A 26,582-nucleotide genomic window follows, 5' to 3' on the forward strand; every position below is an offset into this window, starting at 1 on the left:
GGGCCCACAGCCCACAGTGAGCGGGGGGTCAGTGTAGTGCCACTGTAGTGAGTGGGCAGCAGGCCGGCACTGCGGAGTGGGCCCAGGAGTGGCTGATGGGAGTCCATTAAGAAGCTCACCGGCTACCGTGCTAACCGCATTCATTCCGGCTATAAACGCCACTCAGGCTTAAAAGGGTGTAAAGGAGAAGGGGAGGTGGTGGGGTGGGGGGGGGGAGCACTTGATTACAATCTGACACGGCGCTGTGTTGCAAAAGAAGGAGACGAGAGGACGGCTAGTCGCTGTGAAGCCGTCAAGACAGACAGCTGCCAGAGAAACACAGGGACGGCAGAGTCCCTTCCGTCGACAGCAAACCCAGAGTGATGGACAACCGGTGCTGGGCTGCTGTGTGCCTCATTCATTATCCACACACACCCCCACCCCCACCCACCTGTGAGGACAGGAGACAGCACCGGAGCATGACAGGAGAACCACTTACTGAATGGCGCAAAGTAAATGAATGAGAAAGAGGGCTGTGATGATCAGGCCAAGAATACATGAATGGATAGTGTGGCTATACAGTGTGCGTCCATCCATCCATTTATCCATTTGTTCACCTTCATTACTTGCCTGGTAACATCTGGTCAGTCATCATTTTAGGACACGCACACGCGTGCACACACACACACACACACACATACACACACCTAAATGTGAAAGTCTCACCTGAAGACCTGACTTACCAACATTACTCCTATCCATGTTATCTACACACCTGACCTACCAACACCAAGAAGACATAGAAAACTGGCCTTAGTAACTTGTGAACTGACTTATATCCATACCTGTGTCTCAGTGGTAAAACTAGCTGTTTGTGTGTTGGGGGAGTTACAGAGACTATTGTTTGATGCACAGCAGGTGTGAGACATGTTAAAAGACAGAAACCCTGGCAATTGCTTTGACATCCACATTAGAACACTCACTTCAAAATAAGTGTTTGAAAACCACTGACCTATGATAACATTGAGAGGAAAATCTGCTCAGCTCTGCCAAGCTTAATATGATAATTGAGGTTGCACGTGCTTGCCCTTTCCCATCCAACTTTTGTGCTTGAATGACAACCTTTAGACTGCGTTGGTAAGCACAGCGAGACGCTAGCAACATAGAACATTGAGATACATATCATGTAACATGTAAAGCTGTGTGCCAGTGCAGCAGAAATGCAGAAGGACCAAGTTGAGTATGAAGGGCAGAAACAACAGAAATCCCCTGTAACAGCCTATTATTTTGATGGATATTTTGATGGATATTTTGGATCAAAGCATGACCCCAGATCAGATGATGGAGCACTTTATATGAAAACAGCTCATTGGAGTACCTCGCTGTGAAAATAATAACTTGAACTTCATAGAAAGTAGACAAAAGACAAGAGCTAGAGTCAAAGGCCAAAGAAAGGGGAGTCTGTAGCGAGAAGGAGGACAGGGTTTAAATGAGCTGGAAGCGTGGTCCTGAATTACCCGAGCCCCCTTCATGATCTTCTTGGCTTTGGCGTTGAGAAAGAAATCCCCCCACAGGGTCTTACACAGCACCTCCTCCCTAATACCCATCTTCTGGCTGTAGATGTGGGCAAACTGCTGAATGCTGGAGGGAAAAAGGGAAGACATACAAGAAACATTAACTCGCAACTTGAATGCATGTATTGTTGCGAAACATTGGAAAAACAATCACTGGTGTCAGAGATGCCAGGGTGAAGTTTTGTTTTTGTCGCTGGGGCTTATTAACGGTATTAAGAAAGATGTTGTTGTTAATTTGGAGGAGGGAGAGTATTTTGTTTTGAAATCCCCTCCTCCTCAGTTTCCCCGGTGCACGGAAGATGGGAGTCAGGTTCAGCCACGGAGGATATTTCGCTGCCACGACAGGGAATTAATTGGTCTATTTATAGCGTAAAGTGATCACAAGGACACAGCTGCTGGGAGGAACGAGGTCTCGACACCCTGATCTTTTCCCATTAAATATGCAACAATCTATATACTTCCACAGTGGGAGACCACTGTGGAAATACAGATTGCAAAGAGCAACGTACCGGGTCTAGCAGTTCTGGGGAGTTTTGGACACCAAGGGCCGAAAGGCTCTGTGTTCATTCCTCGGATGTCTGGCTCTTACCTACACTTCTTACTGGCCTGTGTTTTCATTCAATAAATGTGTTTTTCGTACACTGTATATATAACGACGTCATCTTCTAAAATTTAGTTGACAACCCCATCTAGTGGGGATCAAAATAATGCGTTAGAGTTTGAACAGCTTTAAGAGATTTGGAAATATTATAGCACCCCCTCTAGGTATGTTAATGGTACTGTAGGCAAAAAGAAACACGCATGAATGAATGGAGTTATTGAATGAACTGTGTTGTTAAAGAGCCAGTGAACCCAAAAACACTTATTTCCTTTTTAGTTACCCTGATATCGATTGTGTGTCTTGATGGTTCTCAGCCTCACCTGTAATCATTTGGATAAAAATGTCTACTAATAAGCATCTAGCTAAACGACCAATGCAGAACCCCCAACAACAGGGTTGACTGTTACCTGAATCCCCATCCATCGATCGCGCTGGCAAACACCACGTTGCCCTGATCCGGGGAGAAGTAGAGGTGGGAGTCGTCCGTCTCCTCCAGCCCGGCACTCCAGTCGTACACCTGGTCCGCCCCCGGGGTCCCCTCCGCCTGGCTCCCAGAGGAGTCCCTCTCCTTCTGCTCCTCCTTCTCCTTCTGCTCCTCCTTCTCCGCCCGCTCCTCCAGAACTTTGGATGTGAACAGTGCTCCTGTCACAGCGTTGACCTACAATATAAAACATAGAAATTTTTTTTTTGTAGATTAGCAGAATATGATACAACTTTATTAATGTTTCTGTCAAACAATAACATTTAGAAAACCTCTCCCCACATCTAGCCACATTAATAACTAAATCACAGAACCCCCCCGTAGCCCTAGAGAAAGCACCCACAGCATTCCTTTGGGAAGCAACCGTTAACCAGATCACAGATTAATGTAGTGTGACTGCAGCCTCATTGCCCAGCACACACAGTTGTAGCTCATAACATTAATGACAACGATATGTATTACCGTACAGTCACACCAAAAGATTCATGAGAGGCAAAAGGGGCCGGCAGCCATTCATTTTCAATTGAGAGCTGTTGAAGAGAAGCACCGGTCACCGTGGCAGCAGTGAGCAGTGCCATGCCCGAGGACATTTGCATCGCATCTAATGCAATTTACGGTGTTCATCCTGAAGCAGCCACCAATATCAGGGCTTGATTGTATTTTCTCCAGTGCTAGTTTCTAGAGTACATGGTGGAGAAACACTCTGTTCAGGTCCACCATTCCCAGGGGCTATTATCAGTCTGTTTGTCTACCAGGACGCAAACAAGACGCAAACACAAGGGAAATCTTTTTGCTGTTGTACTGTGTGCTGAGCGCAAAGAACCAGGACAGATTCCTTGTGTCATATATCGTTGGCCTCCTTGTGTAGGCCAACGATATATGATTCTTATTTGATTAGTAGATTAATTTCATTCCAAGCCAATTGTTGGAAATTTGTGAAGATTTTTTATTGAATCATGCTTTCCAGGCTGCCGAAAGCTTTACAACAAACGTAATATTGGGCAATTGATTTAAAACGTATACGTTTAATAAACTTATATAATATAAGAATATTCCAAAATTGTTTTTAGAATGAAAATTTGATCAAACTATGACATAATGACTGATTTACACTCCTATTATGTTAACACTGTCGATTTATGTCACAAGATTTTTCCTTACCTGATGACTAAACGGCAATACTAAATGGAACAAATAGTTAACATCGGAGCTACCTGTGTTTAATCGGTTATGGTTAAACACACTGTACTGTACGGAAACATGAATGGCGAAAGGGATAGGCTTGAGGCAAGGGAAATGTCTGGGGTTAAGGGGTTAAGTTAGGCTGAGGTGGAGTGCAGGTTTGTGGAGTGTGATGGTTAGGGTTAGGGGTTAAAGGTCACCTGTTCCAGGATATTCTGCAGGTGTGTGGAATGTCATGGTTAGGGTTGGGGTTAAAGGTTAGGTCACCTGTTCCAGGATATTCTGCAGGTGTGAGAAGGCTTCAAGGGAGGTGAGCTTCAGCTCAGAGATGAGCCGGTCCATCTTGTTCAGAACCAGAACAGGTCGGATGTTTTCCAGCCAGGCCTGCCGCAGTACCGCCTGGGTCTACACACACACGTCCAGCCAGATATGAACACCGGGATCGACTGATAATGTTCAAAGGTGTTATTGTTAAGAAAACCCTTTCAATAATTATAGGAGATAATTATATCACATAAATAGTTTGTGTTTCGTCAGACCCTGCTACTAGATAACCTCAGATATTTGCATTTACCGTGGTAATTTACTTTGCCTTGTTTCAATTTTTTATTCCTCTTTTCTCACTCAAATATGGTGGTTAGGTCATCTCCTATCCAGAAGCGAGGTATCTATTCTTAGGGTTCCCCCAGGGGATTTAGTGCTTATTAGGGCTGCCTACGACTAAAGATTTTCTTTTGTTTTTAAGGGGTACTTTTAAGCCGAAAGTCAACTAATTGTCGTGTTTCTAAAGAAATTATGACAATATATATGTGTCTTGAATAAAGTTGATTGATGTATAAAAAAAATTGTAATAACGTAAATTTTTACAATAATAAGTGGGCCACCTGTTAACAGAATCAACAAAGCGCTTTATATACCTTATAACTGCACACAACTTTACTTAAAAACAAGCATTTGCAATGTAGCTTGATGTATCAAGCTCTATTTGGTAAGCGGTTTTATTAATAGTGGTGTCCGGGAGGGTTAACCTTCGCAGGCATATATCAGGGGGGAGCTCCATCAGGGGGGGCGGATCAGGGGGGCAGACCAGGAGGGTTGACTAGCCTCTTCGGATTGACTACAGTTAGTCGGCTATTAGAGATCAGCCCAATGGTATAACTGTCAAAGGTCATCAGAGTGAGCATGTATACCCTTTATAAACTTTAACTGACTTCACTCCATTCCATAATAAGTAGGTAGCTAGTCTTCTGTGAACTGTTTGGTGTATGAATTGGACGGCAGCGACACCTACCTGGGGACAGACTCCCTCCACCGCGTCCACGATGATGATGGCTCCATCGCACAGACGCACGGCAGTGGACACCTCCGACGAGAAATCCACATGACCGGGTGAGTCGATTAGGTTCAACAAGTACTCCTTCTCGCCTGGTGAGAGCACACACACACACACAGCAACAGATAATGGGAAAACATTCAAAACGATAAGTCAATGTGAAGACCTATAACACACATTTCTAAGTTACCCATAACTGTATGTTTGAGCTCTAAAGTCTATAAATCAAAAAATGTACATACAAATGTATGTGTTTATTTTTATTTCATTTTTTTTTTTACAATTCCTTTGTGGGTATCCAAAGTGCTCTACCAATAATATAAGAAGTTATGCATTGCATACGATAGATACAGGCATACCATGGTGCATACTCACCAAATGCATAGTGCAGAGATATGGCACTGGATTTCATGGTTATTCCTCTGAGCTGTTCATCTTCCCTGCTGTCTAGATACCTCAACTGTATACACAAGAACAACATTAGGAGCAATAGAAATGCACAGCTATGTTGGGTAATTCAGCCAGACATAAACAAAGGAGCAGGGGGGGTTATAATTGGTTAATTATTTAACAAATTCTAACAATAAGTGCCATTAAGAACATACCTTCCCAGCAAGGCGACTTGATATAATACCGTTGCTGGCTACCAAGCAATCAGCTAGGGTGGTTTTACCTGTAGATATGCAATACGTTTTGTATTAATTAAGTTGACAGTTTCATAAAATTCACTACAAAATAACGTTACAACTTTCCATTCCTATAGTCACACATTAGACAGTATACTCACCATGGTCAACATGTGCCAGAATACAGAGGTTTCTGATGTTAGCAGGATTCTTCTGTAGAGCAATGATCTTGTCGAGGCCTTTGTGGCCCATGATTACACACCTAAACAGATAATTTATTATGTCAAATACATTAAATACTTAATTATTAATGAATTACTTATTGCTTTATATACTGTAAATGTACCTGTTTTTGGACTTGCTAAAGGCTGAATAGAACACCAGCAAAATCTACGGAAAACTTAATCCCGATACTAAATGCGTCCCATAATAATAATACAACTAACAGTTGCCTTGTGTGTACATTTTGACAGGTAACCTACGCATAGGCTACAGATAACACTAGCTTAGCGCGCTAAAAGAGCACCTATTCATGAATAGCATGCTACTGTACCAAGCACAACGTTTCTCCACACAAGTACCGAAACAAACTGTAAAGACAAACTCTCTCATGTCATCAAAATAAACACATTTTATTGGCAAACATGTGGACAAGCTTCGACTCACGTTGCTTCCCCGGAAGTTCCGTACACACAGGGCTCGTCCCTTAAACCACGCCCCCTTTCCTGATGCGTCATGACGTTACGTCGCTGACAGGACGCTAGCCGGTTGCTAGGACACGAGCTGCCTCCAAGGCAACGGAATTGTTGAGCACAAGTTCACGGGCTGCTGGGGAAAATGAAGAAGTGTGTTTGTGAGCTCTGTAACTGTGGGTATGTACTGCGATTATATATCTATGAATATATAGTATATAGTTGACTGATGATATGACACACTCCCATGTAGTTCAGGTAACTGTCACTTTCTGAAGGTAGGCCTTCCCTGATGAAGCATCATCATTTAGTCACCACAACAATGCCTTAATAATCTCCAGATGAGTTTGCTTATCTGGTGTGTAAATCGTTGTTGTCATTCAAACGTAAACTCCCCAAATCCAAGATAACATGAGGGGACTTTTATTAGGATTTAGTAAGAAATCATTTTAAATATAGAAAAATATGTTTAATTTAATTTGTCTGCCCTTGCTTATGTGCATCCGGCCACAAACTGCCCAGAGTAGATACCCTCCTACGTCACATTACATGACCATCCTGTTGGAAGTCAAATATAAACCCATAGGCACCATAACTTAATTGACTATTCTATGCTCCCCTGTAGACGTCACCGTTGCCCACACAAGCCCACATCCCTCTACGGCAAAGGGAACACAACAACATGTGATCAGACTGAGTACTCTGAGCGGTTCCCAGTGTACACGGGTCTGTACAACCCTCCCAACAGCATGAAACCTAAGCCAGAGATAGACAACGACAAGAAGAAAATGGACGACACTACGACGTTTAAGTAAGTGTTAGGTCATGTATGCTATTAGCAGAACCACTGACCTTGGCCTGAGATTGTGAAACCTGAAACCTGAGTTCACCTGTAATATATTCTCCTGCTTCCTTTCAACTGTCAAGGGCTCTCTCTCTCTCTCTCTCTCTCTCTCTCTCTCTCTCTCTCTCTCTCTCTCTCTCTCTCTCTCTCTCTCTATTGAATTAAGATAATAAGACTTAAGAGACTTAAGACTTAAGACTTAAGTCAACTTTATAGGGGCTAGGGGCTGTCAAGCAAACTGTTTAACCTGCAGAGGTATTCAAACTGTATGTATTTATTTTAGAGTTTGAATCCAACAGCATGAATATTCCATTGGATACACTCGTTCAACAGGAAGCCATGTTTGTGTGTGCCCTCACTGTTCTCTCTGTCTCTCTGTTCAAACAAAGGACAGACTTCATCCGCCATGAGGTCACCCGTCGGCAGGGCCACCAGGCCGCTGAGTACAGGCCTAACCCAGAGAAGATTGATCTTGGAACCACCTACAACCAGAACTTCAACCCCTACGAGATCACAAAGCCCTCTTTCGCCGTCAGGCCCAAAGACATGACTCGCAGCATGGACAAACCTAGGATGGTGACAATACCGAGCTACAAAGGTGTGTTTTTTCTCTCTGTCAGAGTGAATGCCCCAAAATTGAAAAGGAATTATCTTTTTTCACTATTAAATTGGAAAGATATCACTATAAGCAGTATTCAATATACAGGTTTGCTTTCATTCTGTCTATCCTTGACTGTGTCATCTGTATTCTCGAAAGCAGTTCAAACTTCAAAGTTGCCAGACAACTGATTCAAACCACCGTAAACCTGTATCATGTCCCCCTTCAGAGGACTTCAAACAGTGGGAGATCCACAGGCAGCCTTTAACCAAGCCCAAATATAGCTACCAACCTCCCACCTGCAAGTTCGGCGGTCCCACCACCTTCCAGGATGACTTCATCCCGAGGGCCGCGGCCCAGCGACAGAGCTTCAAGCCTCCCAACGCGGTGCAGAGCTCCGGCATCCCCATGGAGAGCTTCACCTCCAACCGGCATGCGTTCGTCCCCCACGTGCTGGAGCCCCGCTGGCAGCGCCCCCCGGAGAAGTACAAGCCCAGCGGCCAGCCCCTGGAGAGCCTAACCACCAACCGGCAGGACTTCCAGGGTCTGGGCGGGGGGGTTCCCCAGAGCTGCAAGCCCAAGACCAACGAGGTACGGTGGATCTCTGGATGGAAAGGGAGCGGAAGTGTACTTGGTGCTAACAATATTTGCCTAAGAAGTAGTATGAGTTTAATACGTAGTAGGTTGTGGATGGATACAGGTATAAGGTTTGAAAGGATTACACCATCTTTTAAGGATGGAAATGGTTAAGCTTAGTTATTTTGGGTTTGGTGGTGTTTAAGCTTCGGGTTCTAATCTCTGAGGAGCTACACAACATTCTTATCAAACATTTAAGTTGAATAGTGGCAAAACACATACTCGTCCTTTATCTTGGCCATGTGCTGTAGAAGTGCAGAGAGAAGGAGGGACTTTGACATGACTATCTGACCTGGGACAAGCATTGGTTTGCGATGGCTAACTTGCTTCTTTTCATCTTATTTCATTCTTCAGTACTCCTGCATGGCAGCGTCCAGCCTTCCCATCCAGGGAAGCACGGAGAACAAGGAGCAGTTTAAGACGTGGCCCGTCTCCCTGCCCCAGTTCCACAAGAAGGAGGTGTATGTGGGCCCTACAGAGCAGATGGACATGAGCACCACCATGGCTAATGCATATGTGCAGCACCAGATCCAGCCTTTAATCTTTGCCAAGGGCCAGCCCCCAGCCAAAAGGTCTTCCGCTCCCTTAGAGGTAGGAAGCAGCTGAATGGGTCTTCTCCCTTCGTTTGCCCAGGGCTTGGTACGTTTACCATGGCACAATGTGGCTGATGGTCGATGCTCGAGAGATAATCCAAAACTCCCACATCTCCACGTGTATAGCTCCAATGATTTATCAGCCTAGAGTGTGTGTGTCTGTGTGTGTGCGTGCATGCTATTTACTCTCCAAATCCCTGTAACAGAGAGACAACCAAACATGTCTCACAGGCTTGCTGCTATTCTGGAAGTTTTAAGCTGCACCCTGGTCCCTGCAGTACTCTGACATCTTCCAAGTTGATCTCGCTAAACCGAATGTGATGTCAGAGCCGGTTAGAATAAAGACTCCAATGCAATGTTGATCTGCTCCTTACCTGCAGAATCGCACCACAATGCGGGAGGACTTCCAATCCTGGGGGGTCCACACCCGGCAGCCCATTGTACGAAATGATGAAATGTACAAATCCAGCGGGAAAATCGAAGATCTCACCACCTTCAGGGCATTTACATTTATTCATATTCTTAGCTGTGTGCCCTTTGAGCAACAGTAATTACTTTAGCATTAATTCAACTTGGTGAACTTTTTAAGTAACTTTTTTAACTTGTTAAGTAAACAATGCTGTTTGATTCTGTTCCCTCAAGGCCCATTTCACTCCCCATGAGCTGAGACCCAATAAGAACTTCAAGCCGCCCAATCAGCCTCCAAGAAGCAACGCTCCGATGGAGGGCTCCACAATGTATCGCTCCGAGTTCACCCCCAAGAGGTACTTCCTAACCTTTTCCTAGAAACCCTCTGGGGCATTGAATAGGTTCTGCAGATAATAGTTGCGACCACAGATTTTACAATTAGTCAGCCATCATGCAATCACAAAATCCTATTATAGATTCTCAGCTATTCCCCGAACAACAAAAGACTCTCAAATAAAGTTTTGTCCTCGCTGTAGGATCACTGTGTGCCCGGCCAGCTTCGAGCTTCCTCCAGGCTACATGTTTGAGGACAGCGATGACAGGGGCCACAAGTACTTCAGCAAAATGTCTCCCAAGGACAACAGCCTCCAGCTGCTCCCCGACAACGCACTGGTCCCCATGCAAAGCGCAGTGGAGGTGGGGTAATAAAGAGCCAAAGCTAGTACTTTAACACATCTGAGGCAGTCATGATTGGGCACAAGTGTTGATAATTTAAGATATTTAATTGATATTCTCGAGGAACAAAATGATAATAATGCAATAATTCATCATGCAGTCCAGCAGTAAGTCTGGTGCCATGAGCTGAGATTATAATGTTAATTTAAAACGCAGGATGATAAATTGATCGATAGATCAGCTAGATAGTTGGACATGGAAAGCGACCAAAAAACAAGTGGGCACAAAATGTGTTTAGAAACCAAACAACTTTTTATTCTCTTATAATTGTTTTTGTCTAGAGCACTTTATTATCTGATTTAATACTTTCAGTTTTCCTTCAATCAAATTGCATTATCACAAAACACGTGAAAGCAAATAGTCCAAAAGATGCTATATATAGTTATCAGTAGCCAAGGAGAAACACTGATAATGAGTACGGTATGTGTTTAGTTTTTTTTTCTTCAGCGTGTCATATTGTAATATACAGTATCTTACAAAATAACTGGAGATTGCACTTGACAACATGCAAATTAAAAACCCAGCGGAAACATCTCATTCTTCAAGTGCTTTGCTGAGCCTCAGACCGAGGAGTTGAAAGACAAAAAGAGAGATCATGTTGAGTATAAAGAAAAAACAGAGATGCACAGAAACGACAAACACTCAATGTACAATATTGCACTTTTAAAACACAGTATATACAGGACATATTTTACAATGCAGCACATCGGTAGGATATATTGAAGACAACGGGCAAATGAGTTAATCTCAAACTTTACAAACTTTTTCTCTCACTGCCGAGCGGAATGTATCTGCACAGCCGCCGTTGCACAAAGACTTTGTTTGGTACTGGGGAGCTTCAATGGTCTGAGCTAAGTGGTGTTACAACTGATTAGCGGAAACAAGTAACATGCTTGGGCAACTGTGTTTCCGTTATGAGCTCTGCTGTACAGTAGCATCTATTTTGATGTCCAATGTTGTTTGATCAGCAGAATGTCTACTTATGTAGACGCTCACACTTGAATAGTCAGAATAAAATAAAGAATAAAGTTGCCTATGTGTAACATAACCATAAATTAAAAACAACACATGGACAATCTATTCTGTTTTAACGCATATCAAATCCCAAAGATATGTACCGTTGGGTATTTGTGTTTTGCCTTATCGAGTGGGTTCAGGGAAGGTTGTAGGTCTGAGTGAGAATAAGTCAATTTCCAAATGTCCTTATCCACACAGTGAACACTTAATCATTTCAAACCGCTCTTGGTTTAGTCGTAGCCAGGTTCAGTCCAATTTAGCCATTGATTGGGTTGAAATTTCCCTTATAGAAAATGAATAAACTCGAGTGTGCAGTTCATACATGTGCAGGGATCGAAAGCAGCCGCTCGCATTTCATCCTCCTCCCCACTAATCTCAGTCTTTCGGTTACTTTCTGCGACAAAGTCCCGTGTGATGGCCGTTGTTTTTACAGCCTGTCACCACTAGGCGGAGCCAGCGTCACGTGGTTGTAGACACGATTGGCAACATCTCTGCTTGTACATTTCCACGAAGCAAAGGTTTAGTCTCTTCACCTCACTGCAGTACTGCGTGGTGTCTTTACATTCACCTGCATGGTTAAAAGGAAAAAAAAGCTTTGTGAGTAATGAAATGATTGGTAGGCTAATAATTATTTCAATATGACAATTCAAAAAGCCGCTTCTTGAAAATAAACGTGCTGAGAACATGAATTGTCTACTCTGTATTACACTGAGAGGGATAAACCGGGCCGAAAATGGGCCGAATGACAAATAACAAACCCTTTCCGCCAAATTATGGAAAAATTACATCATTGTTTGAGGTCAAAGAATAACACTCGTGTGTGTGCATGCACACACTCAAACACTCAACCACCCACCCACACAAACACACACACACGCACACGCACGCACGTGCGCACACGCGCGGGCAGAGACTCACTCCCACAGGTGGCGGTGGTGCTACAGTGCTGCCAGGTGGAGGGCCGGGCCAGCCAGGAGCAGTGGTGCTCTGGCAGGGTTCTGCCGGCGGTGCTCCGGTGCACACAGTCCACCCTGCGGGACTGGAAGCCGCTGCCACAGGCCACCGTGCACGCCCGCCACGGGCCCGCGCGCCACTGCACGTCGCACAGCTCGGACGAACAGTTGCGCGCGGACGCAGGCCTGGAGACACGAGGATGACAATGATGAAGTACAACAGTTGTAATGATCATGGTAGTCATCAAAATACTATTATACCAGTACTATAATACTATCTACCGAAATACTAAATAATACTATTTACCAGATGCTTTTATCCAATGCAACTTACATATTTTATTTTTATTTGAACATACATTTCATGAATCTGCATCTTTTTGGCTGGAAGTCAAACACCCTTACCACTAGCCTATTCTGCTCCCTCCACGATAGTCCCATCGAAATCACTGTAATAACGTGAACACACATCGATATACAGTACATAATGACAATGGGGAGAGAGGAGCGATAGAATGCAGTCTATCGCTTCACCATACTCTACACACCAACCATCGGAAATCTAGGCTCTTCACTGAGCCTGGAGAAGAGCCACATCACCCACAGGGAGAACTGAACTCCGGTCAGATGTATTGGTACTGGAAGCAGACAGCCCCTGCACTGGGAGCAGGGGAGATGGTGGTGGTGGTGGTGGTGGTGGTGGTGGGGGGTGGGGGGGATGGTAAATCTACCTGTTCTGCAGGTCACAGTCTTGGTGCGAGGAGCCGTTGGTGTGTTGGCAGGTGACAGATCTCTTTTGCATGGTGGTGGTCGGACCCAAACACCTCCCAGCGCACTGGAACAGAAGCCAGACCAACACCACTTAAGAGAGAGAAAACTGGGTCATCGCTCTTCATTGGAGAAAACGGGCAGATTTATCTTTTACGGCTCAAGGATGACAGACAGAGAGACTGGAAAGGCAGGTTTCGGGTTTCTTCATAATATTGAATAATGCAGACTCGTGCGTCGTGGAGCTAGGGCAGGAGGAAAGAGGTGTAAGGGGGATCCATTTCAGAGTTGACCATTAGTGCAGTAATGTCATACACACGATAATAAATATGCTTCCTTAATAATAGAGAAATAACGATATATACTCATAAGCCTTCATATCGATTATATTCTTCCATTCAAAGACCCAAGAAAAACTGAAGGTTTTACTGCAGTAATTTGTCTGCTAGAGACTTCAGATCGACTGTAGGGTTGAATAAAAACTGAGAGCACTGCAGCTCTGTAAAGGCTTCGACTAGATTAAGACTTTTATTCTTAGGGCTGCTAGCAAAAGCAGTTGCCTAGATTTCAGAGTTTATTTATACCCAGTCTAGCAGCAGGTCACATTATGTTTAGTTCAAAGAACCAAACCATTTAAACCCCCTTGTTAACATAAGATACAGAAGTTAAAAAACCTGGAGCTGAATTAGTAGTAGAATTAGAGTGAAGTATCATTCATGTTTTTTTTTGTGTTGAAACAAAAAGGTCATTCAGTGGGCTACAATGGGGGAATGGGGATGTGCAAATAATGTTGAATATCGTTGTTTTTTATATGTGTGGTTCATGGATATGAGTTATCAACAACACATCCTATGCTGTTTGAATGAAAAAAGCCACTAGCAAAACAAAATGGTTGAGAATATGGTGGTGGTGATGTCACCTGTAAACTCTTTGTCCTCAATCTGCATGTTATTATGTTACCTGGCAGCGTGCTACTCCTCTAGAGAGTGCTTGTGCGGACTCCATTAACATAATGTAATCGTTATGAAGAAAATAAAAGGATAAATAATTTCCCACTGATAATCATTTGCATGTTCTCGCACACCCACTCGCACACACAGACACACACACTGATATGAAGATGGGGATGACTAAACAAGATTAATTGTACACAACCTTATTTGATTAAAGTAGCACAGAAGATTAACTCACTTTTGCTACTAGCAAATTACATTCTCTCACTAGGTACTCACTCCCTGCAGGACAGTGCCAGATCGGTAGGTATACGCTTGCTTGTTGTATATGCCCACAAGCAAAACCAATGGCAGGTCTGTACTGAGCCACCAATTAGTATGTGTGTTGATTAAAGACAGTGTATTAACAGCATTAATCAAGGTGTGTAAACATTGTGTATTGCAGCCAGAGATAAAACTAAATTCAGATGTTGTTGGATAATACAAAAGGGACACGTAGTTATTTAAGTTTTAAGTTATCCTTTATTGTCCCTTATTGGGGGAAATTCTATCTGTGCTTTTGACCAATCAGGGAGCCGATGAACACAGAGGGCCCACCGGCACAATCGGAGCAGTGGGCAATCGCAGTGTAGCGCCCGGGGATCAGGTGGGGGTTTCAGGTGCCTTGCTCAAGGGCAACTCATCTGTGGATGAGGATGTAGGAGGGTGCTGCGTCTACTACTCCCCCCCCGTCCATATTTTTGCTTACCGGTTGGGATTCGAACCAGTCACCCTCCAGTTACCGGTCCAACTCCTTAACCAGTAGGCCACGGAGGCCGGGCACGGCATGAATTGTACACTGTGTGTTCACAGCGATTCAGACTTCAGCCTGAATCACAAACTCATTTTTCAAATGAACATTCCCTCATGAATCTGAAATCAGACGTTTGGTTGTAGAGGAATTTCCGCAAAGAATTTATTGCAAGGCTGTCCTTGCAATATAAAAATCTGAAAGAGATACGATTTCCCTGAACACCCAGAAAGTTGTGAGCTTTGAACAATCGGGAGGTATGGGAGGCAAGCTCATAACTATTGTTCCAAACACAGATTGTAAAGTAGCTACGATAGCTTTGTCTTTGTTTTATTTTACCAAACAAGGTAAGTGCATACAGACCTGGCTAGGTAGCTTTCTCCTAGCCTTCTCTAGTGCTCATGAACAAATGAACAAAGCCACAAGTTTCAAGATTTCAAGACCTAGTAGGGACTGAGGTGTGCGGTTGGAATTCTGCGTGAAGATAGTGGCTACGCTTTAGAGAGTGTGATAAATCAGAATGCAAAGCAACATTTCAATATGTCGTAAGGGTAAGTGTACGAAGGTGTGTTTTCTTTGACTGATCTGAAATGCAGCATAAGCATTCTGTGTTTACACGCCACTGTGAATGATCACAGACTCAACCGGGGCCATATTTATGTGCATTTTTGGCTCATCCAAAACAAAGATACAAGCTGCTCGTTTGGGATATAATGATAAAAATCATGGCTGATTTACATCTTGACCAGTAGCGGTGCCAAATATTTATGATTGCGGGAGCTACGGGGGGGCTGGATTGTTCATAGCAGGTGCTAATACATTTTGATGCAACAAACAATAACAAATAATATCACTAGAGAAGATTCATTGATCCCAGGCTAATAGGTTACATAATTGAAAAGCTCTGCTTCAATTCTTCAGATAGGTCTTTAACCGGCGTAAGCAAGAAAAGTTTCATGTGAAGTGTGCAGTGCAGTGTGAAGTGTGATATAAATCAGCACTTTGATTTAAGGCTGATGCAATCAAACTATACTATGGTACGAATGAGCCAATGAAATCGCACAACAAGCAGCATCGGTCAACGGTCATCATCACTAAGTTGATTATTAAGTGGATATTAGTCTTAACATAAGAAATGAAAGCTACTTGATTTGAATTCCCACACAAAGTATATATCACATATCGTCTATCCAGTTACCTTCCCCCAGGAGCTGCTGACCCAGTTGGGACAGCCATCGGAGGAGCACGGCTGTCTGTCAGGTGGCTCGGCCCCCTCGCAGGCCGCCGCCGGCAGCGTGCTGGCCCCCCCGCTGGCCAGCAGACGCTTGCAGGACACCTGCCTCCTGCGCCAGCCCTCCCCGCAGGTCACAGAGCATTTGGACCACACGGACACCGCCCAGCTGTGAAGGACAGGGGAGTACAGCCTTTAAAGTGAAACCAGGGCTTGATTTTCCAAGAGACGATAAGTGCGATTGCGGGCTTTTGTGTACTCGGTGCTTGGAGGTCGTTTCGACAAAACAATAAAGGCTAAAATCAATAGAAAAACATCAAAAATCAACATAAATCAAATCTAGTACTAGTACTAGATCTAGTAATCTAGTACTTCAATCTTTTGTTTTGACAGTTCTGTTTCCGTTTTGAGCACCACTTCACAGCAGCACTCCAGCAAGATGAGAAAGGTCAGAGAAGAAAACTGAAAGTTACCATGGAGAAGCTCACAAGGAAAAATTCTAAATTCATGCCGGGGATAAACAACTCATCAATTCCTAGCTGTTATGGCCATAAGCAAACAGCCCCACTTTTAGCTGTAAATCAGCATTTTTATTATCACGTGTACAGACGTCAAAGACACACATTCTCAAAAGCACATGGATACAGGGAGATTAAAAAATACAGATTTGGATGACGTTATAACCGGGCACATCGAGCTTCAGCAGAGATAATGAAAATTAATAGATGTGGAGCTTTGAAGAGGAACCTTAAACAGTGCTTCAAAGCCCTTCAGACGAATGACAAATGATCATCTGGAACTGTTAACGGTGCTTTCCCTGCACACGTGTTGGATTTTCTGTACTGCTTCCAAATTGTTTGAGAAACATCCAAAATTTGGATGTACTAGTGGGCTATCGCTAAAGACTTAGTATCGCTAAAGACTTGGTACCCATTTAAAGGAATGATACACACAAGAAGGCATTATGATATTCATATATCCTCCTGTCATTTCATGATTTCCCATTCTGTGTCTTTCCTTGCTTAGTATTGCAACATCCAAATTAGTATGTTGTATTCTTGGAATAGCCAAAGGCTTTAGATAACCTGTGTCTTTAATGTCTGTATGCTTGTGATAACAAGGTGATGATACTGCTGTTGGCTTGTTGCTAAACCAGAATTTAAAACACTGGTAGGCTTTGCTTTGATATGCCTATCCATGGATTGCCTGTATATGAAGCCACTGACACTAGCATCCCTTCTATAGATTCTATAGCACTGTCTTCCACTATGTTTTGTTCCAGGTAACAGGAATCTTCTGGGAGTTAAACGCCCCGAACACTAGACAATCCTGCAGGTAAAACATTGCACTCATGTAAAGAGTTTGAACACCTGTTTGAACAACAGGGTTGATGATTTGACATCTTTAAGGTCTATGCCCTGTACAGCTTGGTCTGTAACAGTGAGACCAAGTTCTCTCACGGATAAACCAACCATGCTCATCGTTTTTCTTCACAGTTACTTCTCAGGGGCCAACAAAAAGCCATCTGTCCAAGTCATACACAATCCATGCTGTTCAGAAAGTATTTACTGCTGAGTTCTAGAAAAATGACTACATTTCGTCACCCATCTGCTAAAAAGGTTTTGTAAGTGAGGGACTGCAGTGCGAGTTATATACAACACCTGTTCCTGACAGCCCTGTGGCGGCCCAATGCTGAAATATCTGATTAGAACAATACCTGTGAAAAATGCCAGTGAGCATGTGTGTGTCTGTGCGTCAGTCTGTGTGCATGTGTATGTGTGGATCTGTGTGTATACATCGGTTTGTGTGTGTGCATCTGTACATCTGTCTGTGTGCGTAAGTGTGTTTGTCTGTGTGCCTGTGTCTGTTTGTGTGGGTCTTTGTGTGTATGTGTGTGTGTGTGTGTGTGTGTGTGTGCATGAGTCAGCCCATGTGTGTTGTGTGCCTCTCTAGATGTGTGGACATGAGTGTATAATAAGAAAGGTTTCGGCAACAGTGTGAACAAGCGCCGCTATCTGGAGCTGATCTGTTCGTATCAAGGCCCATCCCCATCCATCACCCGGCAGCGATAGCATCTGAGTGTCAGCCCGTCGGTTTGTCTCTGTCTAACATTTGTCTCTCCTCGTGCCGTGGCGTGGACGGATCACAAGCACCACAGGCTGGGGTTTGTGCAAGAATGTTGAGCAATGCATCAGAGCCGGGGCCCACATAATGTTAACATTTTTCTGAATGGACACTTTAATGGATGATATTAAAGTAAGTCGCTATGGGCGCACATGGGGGCCTGGTGATTAATATATTCCAATTAAAACCAGGAGCTAAAATGTGTAATTAAAGAAACACAAAAGTGGACAGGTTCAGCAAGGCAATTGACATGTTCTATGTTAATACAACTCTGATTAATTTAATTGACTTTGATTCATCTATTCTGCAGAGTTGTCAGTCTGTCTGAGCTACATCGCCATAATTACTCATTTTAAACTAACAACTGCCTGAGATAAAGCTACAGCAATAATGAATTTAGTTTACAGCTTCAGTTCACAAGGTGTACAAATGGAAAGGGTTCTGTCAATTAGGCCTGGGTGATAATTAAATTGACATTTTACAATTACTGTCTTACTATTAAAGAAGCCTCTTACTTAGCATTAATAAATCATAATATTGCAGTTTCCAGTTTTGCAGGCACAATTTTCAATTTTCCATGAATGTTATCAATACCAATTTTAAATATTTTTATTGGACAAATGTGCCCTCGTACTTAAATGTACAATATTTGAATTCACTCATTTCAGCTTGTTAAGTGTGAATGAGCATACGTGAGCATGAAATAAGAATTGCTATTAATATTATCCTAGTGTTAGATCAAGTCAAAATAAAATAATGAACAACCAATGTATAGTAGGAATCGAAAAAATGTGAAGAGATAAACGTGACACTTTCATATTTTCTCTCATTAATAAAATTGATTTTACTGCTGCAGATTCTGAAATACCATGTTATTGCCTTCCACACACACACACACACACACACACACACACACACACACACACACACACACACACACACACACACACACACACACACACACACACACACACACACACACACACATATCTATATATATATATATAAATCCTTATAAATGGGACAAAGAACATTTTCCAGCTCTTCTTCTTTAAACCCGGTAGGCCTTGTCCCTCCACTGGAGTGTGCTCTCCCCACCCCCCTACTGTGTGCTACAGGTGGACTGGAGGCTAATAGATGTGCACACTTGTGATGGATAAGCCAAATGAGAGCCAGAGCTGCAAGCTGACTGATATGGATGGGAGAGGGCTCGCGGGGCACGGATGGAAACGGATCAAAACCCTGCAGTGGGGACGGCAGGAATTGTTTCTGATTGCTGAGTCCATTTGTATTCTGCCCCGTATTGTGTTTCAATAAGCAGAGATAAGGCTGCTAGTGGTAGGCGGTTTATTGTAGCACATCTATGTATGTGTGTGTCTTTGTAAGGTTGTGTTTCTGTGGGTCTTTGTGTGCAAATGGTGGTGTGTGTGTTTGTGTGTGTGTGTGTGTGTGTCTGTCTGTCTGTGCATGTGTAAGGTACATGTTTGTGAGCAATTTGTTGAGCAATTCAGAAGTGTGATACATGTGTTACTGTATGAGGGCAGCGGCAACCAGGTAGCATTGTCGGGCTAACCTCGGGGGGCAGTCCTGGATGTTGCAGCCCACGGGCGGTGCCACGGGTCTGGGCAGGTGATGACACATGGCTGGGCTGACCTCCCGGCCACCGGGGCTGACGCAGCGCGCCCTCCGAACGCGCCTCCCCCGGTCACCACAGGAGGCGCTGCACACCGTCCAGTCCCCCAGATGCCACACAAACTCTATGGAAACCCCGCCGCAAAAACACAAAGAGGCAAACGTTATTCTCGCTTTGCCTGGATTATGGATCTCGATGATTGAATGACATTCTTTGGAGAGTCCGTCAAAAATGGGACAGTTTGTAGCTTGATGGACTGTTTTTGACTCGTAGCACACATTTGTAGTAACATTGTAATGCCATACAGCTGCAAAGAAATGTATACGATCTCCATGCAGAAAAATAACACCTTAGCCTTTTAGCTTCTAACATTTAAACTTCTTACTTTCCTCTCGAAAACGGCTCAATGAATAATGGAGAGTGTGATAGCGAACCAGCTCAACCCTGGGTGAACAGGCCCAGGGCGTTTCACTTTCTTTCACTTCACATTTGTTTTGATCAAGTTGCTGGAAGCGGGGCTGTGTAAGCGCGTAATTGGCTATTATCAGTGAGTGCAGCACTAGTAAACAAACTTTCTTTCTTCCAAAGTTTTAGAATCAACACCGTGCAGACTGGCCACTGTAGAACTACACTTCCTAAAAGCACCCTATTAAAGCTTCACTCACTTGTGCGAATGAGTTTATTTTTCGGTAGAATATCTCTAACAAAACAGCTATCTCCACCCGTTTCAATTTATAGTACATTGTTTTCTCCCAGAAGTTCTTATACAACATAGGAGGACTGCTGGATCAAGCACATGACTAGAGACAGGGTTAGGGCTATCTACATGGACGCTATTCTGATATTGAAATACATTGTCTACATTGTCTTCATACTACAAATGAAGATAAATGATCGGGTGGGGAGATATTTATATATTCTAATGTAGAGAGGTGTCATTGGTTCTCTGGAAGCCAAGGGAGCTGACAAAGTGATCGTGGCATGCGTAAAACAACCTCTGGCCGCAGTAAAGTCCTATCAGTCTCAGGAACGATTTCTCCCTCTGTCTTCAGTTTATCCTAACAGCTCAAATATTCGCCAAAACCTCTCTTGCCAAGCTCACTTGTCAGAACGAGAGTTCTCAATAATAGTGAAATGTTTCATGTATCACATATTTGTAATATCGTATCATATACTGTATATTAAAATATATGCTATTCAAATATATATATATATTAAATATAAGGAATCCCAGCTGATCTTAACTAAGTACGATGAGATGATATAACAATACAATGCTAATATGGAATATTATAGGACATTGAAAACTCAAACATTTATATGCTGCCAGTTTGTTGGACTTCAATAAGAAAGTCAACAGCCTTTACCCTTTTACCTATACACCTCTATGTCTCCCTCTCTGTATCCCTTATGCTTCAACATCAAATTCAGACTATATCCTGCGTCCTGGCACTGCTCCTCTCCACTTCAACCTCTCTCCCTCTTTCTCTCTCCCTCCTTCCCTCCCCCCTCTCTTCCTCCCTCCTTCCCTCTCTCCCCCCCCATCCACCCCTCCCTCCCTCTCCCAGCCCTGTCCTTCAGAGGCCAGGCGGGGCTGCAGTTGGCTCCACCAGAGCTTCCAGAGAGGTTTTCCTAACTCCTCGTTGGACTGAGACCCTGAGCTATGACCGACAGTCTTGGCATCGCCAGACACAGAAAGAGCATTAAAGTTCACAGCCAAGCTCCAGCTCCACAGCGTTCCTGCTGGCTTCAACATAGATCATAGGCCTCTGTGGCTGTTTCGTCTTCTTCCTTTTCATATATTTTAGCAATGCCAAGTCCCTTCCTTCTGAAAGAGAGACATTTGGAGAGCCGCAGCCGTCCTCTGTTAATCACCATTGATATTGGCCATGAGGTGACTGTCGTTTGGGGCCCTCAGACCCTCTCGTATGTAGGAACAAACTTTATGAGGTGCGACAGACACACTTTCGGGAAGCTACATATTGCTAATTGGAACAAGGTGATGGCTACCAGTCTAGTGCACGGGCCAATCAAAACTGTAGCAATAGTTAGAAGTCCTGTGTCACAACCAATAAGGTGCAAGAGGAGTTGGGTCAAGTAAGGTCCCCGGTGGAACATACAATTAAAAGAGAAGTTGATTCTGCACAGTAAGAGCCCTGTACCTCTGAGGACCCATCTCTTCCAAGAACAACATCAACTGATTTGTGTGCTGATTCCCTATTGCATGCGTGTTGTATTTCAAACTTATCTTACTTAGTTTGTAAGCTAACTCCAATTGATTACCTCAAACACAAATTCAATATTGATCATAATGACCTAAAGATACTTGGTCATACCGTACAGTACATTTTTGCAGGTGTTGAAACGTATGCTTTGATTGTTTTCCTGACCTATAAATCGCTTTGGATGGGAAAGTCTGCTGAATTACCTCATTTAAATGTAATGAGATGTGATAAGAAGTAACTGAGCTGTGAGACTTCACACTCACAGACTGAAGTCACCTGAATGAAGACCATGCTGCTCTCACTGATTCACTTCAAAATAGATCCCATGTGATCAGTGCATCCCTGCAGTGTCTCTCTGCCTTCTGTTGCTTCTTTACTGCAATTGCATTCACTTTATGTTGAAACTGAGGATATGAATAGTGCATTTTACTGAAATGATGATGACCGATTACTGCAGTAACGATTTGAGATTATTATTCATGCATTACACTAGGGTCAGTTTTATCTTTCATTCTCTTAAAATTGTATAAAGTTTACAAGATCCTAACAATTTGCTCAGGCCAATCGGATGGCACCTGAGTTGTGTTTGGGTGGATTGGCCTTTACAAGAGTTGAAGGCGGATCGGGCAGCTCGATGGACCAATGGCAGCGAGTGGGGGGGGGGGCTAAACCAATAAAACCAAATGTTGCGTAGCGTGACATCTCAATGTCTCCACGTCTGTGTGCTGCGTTCCCCATCAGCGAGCGGCACGTTGCCGTGTGGAGCCACGGCCCTGAGCCCCCGGTGAAACGGCACTTACCCTCGCTGCGCACATATATCCAGACGGAGAGCACGCGTCGGGTGCTGTTGATGAGCGTGCGGCAGCGGTAGCGGCCGGAGAACGGGCCCTGCAGGGTGTTGACCTCCAGCACGCGGCCGCTCATCAGCCTCCGGTAGTGCAGGGGCTGGCCCTGGGACGAGGCCTGGGGGACGGGGTAGGAGCCCAGCGCCGGGGCCGCCTCGGCCGCCTCCAGCAGGCTCTGGTTCTGGTAGTCCCAGTGGATGGGCATCTTGTGGTCCGCCGTCACGGGGCACCCTGTGGACATGTAACCGTAGATACGGGCTGTGTCAGTGCTGGTGGGTGCTGGTTAACCTACTGTTTTCACTGCCAGCGAGGGGCAGTGACACACTAAGCTTTATTTTTATGTAAACGATTTTACTAATATTCTAAAGGTTAATGGCATGCCAGGGGGCTCAAAGTGGAGATGGAAAATACAATAGATCATATAAATGTCATGTACTAAGTTACATGACATTTATATGATCTATTGTTAGATCATAAGTAATATTGTAAGTTAACCAATATTAATAAAAACACAAACACAATGTGTGTGATTTTGCGTGTGTGTGTGTTTCTGTGTGTGCGTGTGTACCAATGCGGAGGACGTCTCCTGGTCTGATGATCACGCTGGTGCCACTGTGTGAGGCCATCAGGACCCTCCTCCTGTAAAGCTCCTGGGGGTTAGACACCTGACGACCTGCACACACACACACACACAGGGTCACTCCAGGGTCAACCGCTAGGTTGACCTATGGTCTGCTCTTCATCAGAGTGTGAGGTTGACAGCTGCATTTCCTCTGTATTTGTTGAAATGCATTACGCATTTAATAGAAGCTGACAAAAAGACAGCAGAGAAGGTGGGGGGAGGGGGTGGGAGTGCACACTGTGGAGAGAACAGTACAGTGTGTGTTATTGTGGAGGAAAGTCAGCGTGTGCACGGGCGTTCCGGCTTCTAACGGCGACAGCAGGTGGTAGGCCTACACCATGACAACGATTGGCTCTGTGAACAATTTGAATTTTCCAAACAAGTCTTGATTGTTTGTTGTAGCGTGCGCCAAATGTCAATTCGATTTGTTTGCCTCGTTCAAATTAGCGAGCGCACGTAGACATGCAACTGGAGAGCAATTAGTCCATGCCAGGGGAAAAATCCCTTCCAGCAGACGGAGGCCAAGTGATTCCGTCACTCCGGGCGAGAGCTGGACCTTCCTCACATCCTCCTTCCTGGAGGGAGCCAGCTGCTGTGAGAAGGCTCTGCTGGGATAAAATGTGTAAAAAAAACCCTCCATAGGACCTTGTGATCATGTGTGGAAAAAAACATATAAAATGACCCCATAAGCCTCACTTTTAAGTGTCATTAGAGCTACATAAAAGTGAGCTACCTTTAACTGCATATACTACAATACAGACAAGTTAATATTACATTATTTGAGGATGAAAGGGTTGTTTGGCTGATTAAAAAAACCGACAATCGAGTTATGTCCCTCATCTTGTTTAGCGAAACATGTTACAATGTTAATTTTGCCCTGGCTTTCTCCTCCTCATTTAGCACCTCCTTTACCATTTACGTTTACGTTTACCCTCATAGGTTACCGCCGCACTCCCTCAGCCACACTGGTCGGTCGGCTGGATATTAAATAACAACCTGATCCTTAATTAATTGTTATTTTCAAGAGCCTGTTAACCAAAAGAGGCAGCGAAGGCAATCTGCTTCTCCACTGGCCTGCAGATACTTAGTGTGATTATTTAGCCAACGATGCAAACCGCACTTTCAGGACTGATCTCAGGGCTGCGGTGTTGATCAGGGACCGTGGGAGAAGGAGCTTATGGCTGTAATGGCTAAGCTTGATCGGCTTAATTATGAGCTGTAAGTAAAAATCCCCCTCCACTACCAAACTGGTAGCGATGATCAACGATGCGTGTGAATGGCAACCTTCACAACCCCCCCAGCCCCAACAGTCACACTCCATTTAGCTGGTGATTTCGCATTTCAAAGTCCTTGTCCCCGAGGGCCGTAATTGTCCGGGTGTATAAGTGATGCCATCCCGGCACACGGACCGCAGAGATAGACTGTGGCCAGAGGCGCTGGTCACCGGCATTGACAGGTTTTTAATGATATTGTTATATAACGGGCAGAGGAGTGATGCCAAGGTCTTCTGAACGCAATGCTGTGAGCATCAGCACCTGGTCCTTATCCAGCTGATGAGGCATTCACAGTTTCAGCAAGACAATCTCCAGTGCCTCTCTGTCCTTCCCTTCAGTGTAATTAGGGGAGCATTTTGCCTCACATAAAGTTGACGCTAAAAGCAGGGGTTGATTTAGTTCCATTCACATCGTCTTTGAGGCACTTTTTCCAAAGCGAGGGGATATTTCTTGATGTGGACAGGTACACTGTTGTCTATGGTTTGACTTCAGGGTTCAAACCTAGAACCTTTGGGCGTGGATTTAAACCCCATAACCACATGACTATCTTATTGTGCACACAGTATAGAAACATGATGGTCTCTAGATGAGGTTGAGTACTAACTTTTAATGAGCTCTGTATAAAGACATAGCATAGAAATAGCTTCTAGGTAGGCATATAGAACAAATGCTATCTATTAGTTATGCAATACAAATATTGAAGAAGTGTATCTCTGAGGGAGCAGTTGTTTTTTTATTCTATCTAAATTGTTATAATAAAAAATATAGATTTTCATTGCCTCATTAATTAACAGGAAACTGTTTTGTTTTACATGCTTTCCATTCAGCTGGGTATAAATGTACAACCTCCCCCCTGCAGTTTACTTGTAATGCTTTGCTTACTGTTCAAAACAGAATACAGCAACACTTATTCACACAGTTATTGGAGACTTGGAGAGAAGTTCTTCCTCTCTCAGGTAAGGAGTTATGTACAAATACAAGAGGGAACGTAAATAATATTCATGAGGGCATGAGCTTCTATGCTAACTCTGTATGATCCTCTTTCATAATCTGTGTGTCCAAGTCATGGCCAGCCCTCCAAAATCCATCCGGGCGCATCCCTGCCTCGAGTGGCGACAGGCGTTGAGCGAGGGATTAGGGTCAGATAGGAAGAGAGCGAGACATGGTGAGTGATGCTATTCTGTCTCCCACATATTTCCATTCCCGTTTCCAGTTGGGGTATCCCTTGAAAACCACATGAGCAGGTTATGGAAACCTATTAAGTATTCATAGACACAGACACATTTAGCAGATGGTATTCTATCCAAATGGACATACAGTGAATTCCGAAAGGAACAGAGAGAGGTTCACAGGTAGGTTCCGAGGGGCTATGTGGGAATCAAACCCAGAAACTTTCGGCTGGGGGTCAAACACTCCACACACCACAACCTACCCATAGACCTCTACCCGGAATCCCTAACTTGTGGGCATCTCTCAAATTATGTTTGAGTGTATAAATGTCTGTGTTTGTTATTGTTGTTGTTGTTGTCGTTGTGGGGTCTCCTGAACTCACCCTGCAGGCTGAGCGTGGTGGATGCGGTGGACCTCCCTATGGGGTTGCTGGCGGTGCAGTAGTAGGTGCCTTGGAGCTGAGCCGTGACGTTCCTCAGCCACAGAGCTCCGGAGGGCAGCGGGACCGCACCGGCACTCAGCAGCCCGCCCTTGAAGTGCCAGGAAACGGCGGGTTGTGGTACACCTAACGGGACAAACAGGAACCACAACCAGGGCGAGAGAGGTTGAACGAGGGAAGAGATGCTAAGAGAGAGAGAGAGAGAGGGGACAGGGAAAAGAGAGATGGCACAACAGAGAGAGAGGTATACAGAGAG

At 44.2% G+C, this 26,582-nt stretch overlaps 3 protein-coding genes across 5 annotated transcripts in view; 1 reads left to right on the forward strand and 2 right to left on the reverse strand.

The window, feature by feature from the left end:
* Positions 1–6,457, reverse strand: part of efl1 (elongation factor like GTPase 1) — a 66,265-nt gene extending 59,808 nt beyond the window's left edge. The window contains exons 1-8 of one of the 3 annotated variants that reach the window (XM_084475756.1): positions 6,443–6,457; positions 5,938–6,038; positions 5,756–5,823; positions 5,526–5,610; positions 5,109–5,242; positions 4,085–4,222; positions 2,562–2,812; positions 1,497–1,620 (exon numbers count right to left, since the gene is read on the reverse strand). In XM_084475756.1, coding sequence (XP_084331882.1) covers positions 1,497–1,620; positions 2,562–2,812; positions 4,085–4,222; positions 5,109–5,242; positions 5,526–5,610; positions 5,756–5,823; positions 5,938–6,028 — 891 coding nt within the window. In that variant the 5' untranslated portion in view covers positions 6,029–6,038; positions 6,443–6,457. Of the gene's footprint in view, positions 1–1,496; positions 1,621–2,561; positions 2,813–4,017; positions 4,032–4,084; positions 4,223–5,108; positions 5,243–5,525; positions 5,611–5,755; positions 5,824–5,937; positions 6,039–6,122; positions 6,223–6,442 lie in introns of those variants that run through there. The other 2 variants (XM_084475757.1, XM_084475758.1) reach the window with 2 other exon arrangements.
* Positions 6,458–6,613: 156 nt separating this feature from the next.
* saxo2 (stabilizer of axonemal microtubules 2) lies at positions 6,614–10,252 on the forward strand (the record flags this gene model as incomplete). Its single annotated transcript, XM_084475940.1, has 8 exons — positions 6,614–6,648; positions 7,094–7,279; positions 7,702–7,910; positions 8,140–8,501; positions 8,901–9,137; positions 9,520–9,639; positions 9,782–9,903; positions 10,084–10,252. The coding sequence occupies 8 exons, from the start codon at positions 6,614–6,616 to the stop codon at positions 10,250–10,252; spliced, it is 1,440 nt and encodes a 479-aa protein (XP_084332066.1).
* A 266-nt stretch (positions 10,253–10,518) lies between these two features.
* Positions 10,519–26,582, reverse strand: part of adamtsl3 (ADAMTS-like 3) — a 133,128-nt gene continuing 117,064 nt past the window's right edge. Inside the window, exons 25-32 of the mRNA XM_084475755.1 lie at positions 26,270–26,452; positions 23,390–23,494; positions 22,777–23,052; positions 19,692–19,875; positions 15,962–16,163; positions 12,984–13,087; positions 12,218–12,438; positions 10,519–11,867 (exon numbers count right to left, since the gene is read on the reverse strand). Coding sequence (XP_084331881.1) covers positions 11,743–11,867; positions 12,218–12,438; positions 12,984–13,087; positions 15,962–16,163; positions 19,692–19,875; positions 22,777–23,052; positions 23,390–23,494; positions 26,270–26,452 — 1,400 coding nt within the window. The 3' untranslated portion in view covers positions 10,519–11,742. The remainder of the gene's footprint in view (positions 11,868–12,217; positions 12,439–12,983; positions 13,088–15,961; positions 16,164–19,691; positions 19,876–22,776; positions 23,053–23,389; positions 23,495–26,269; positions 26,453–26,582) is intronic.

The sequence above is a fragment of the Micromesistius poutassou genome, assembly GCF_964030765.1.
Source record: "Micromesistius poutassou genome assembly, chromosome: 12".
Classification (NCBI taxonomy): Eukaryota; Metazoa; Chordata; class Actinopteri; order Gadiformes; family Gadidae; genus Micromesistius; species Micromesistius poutassou.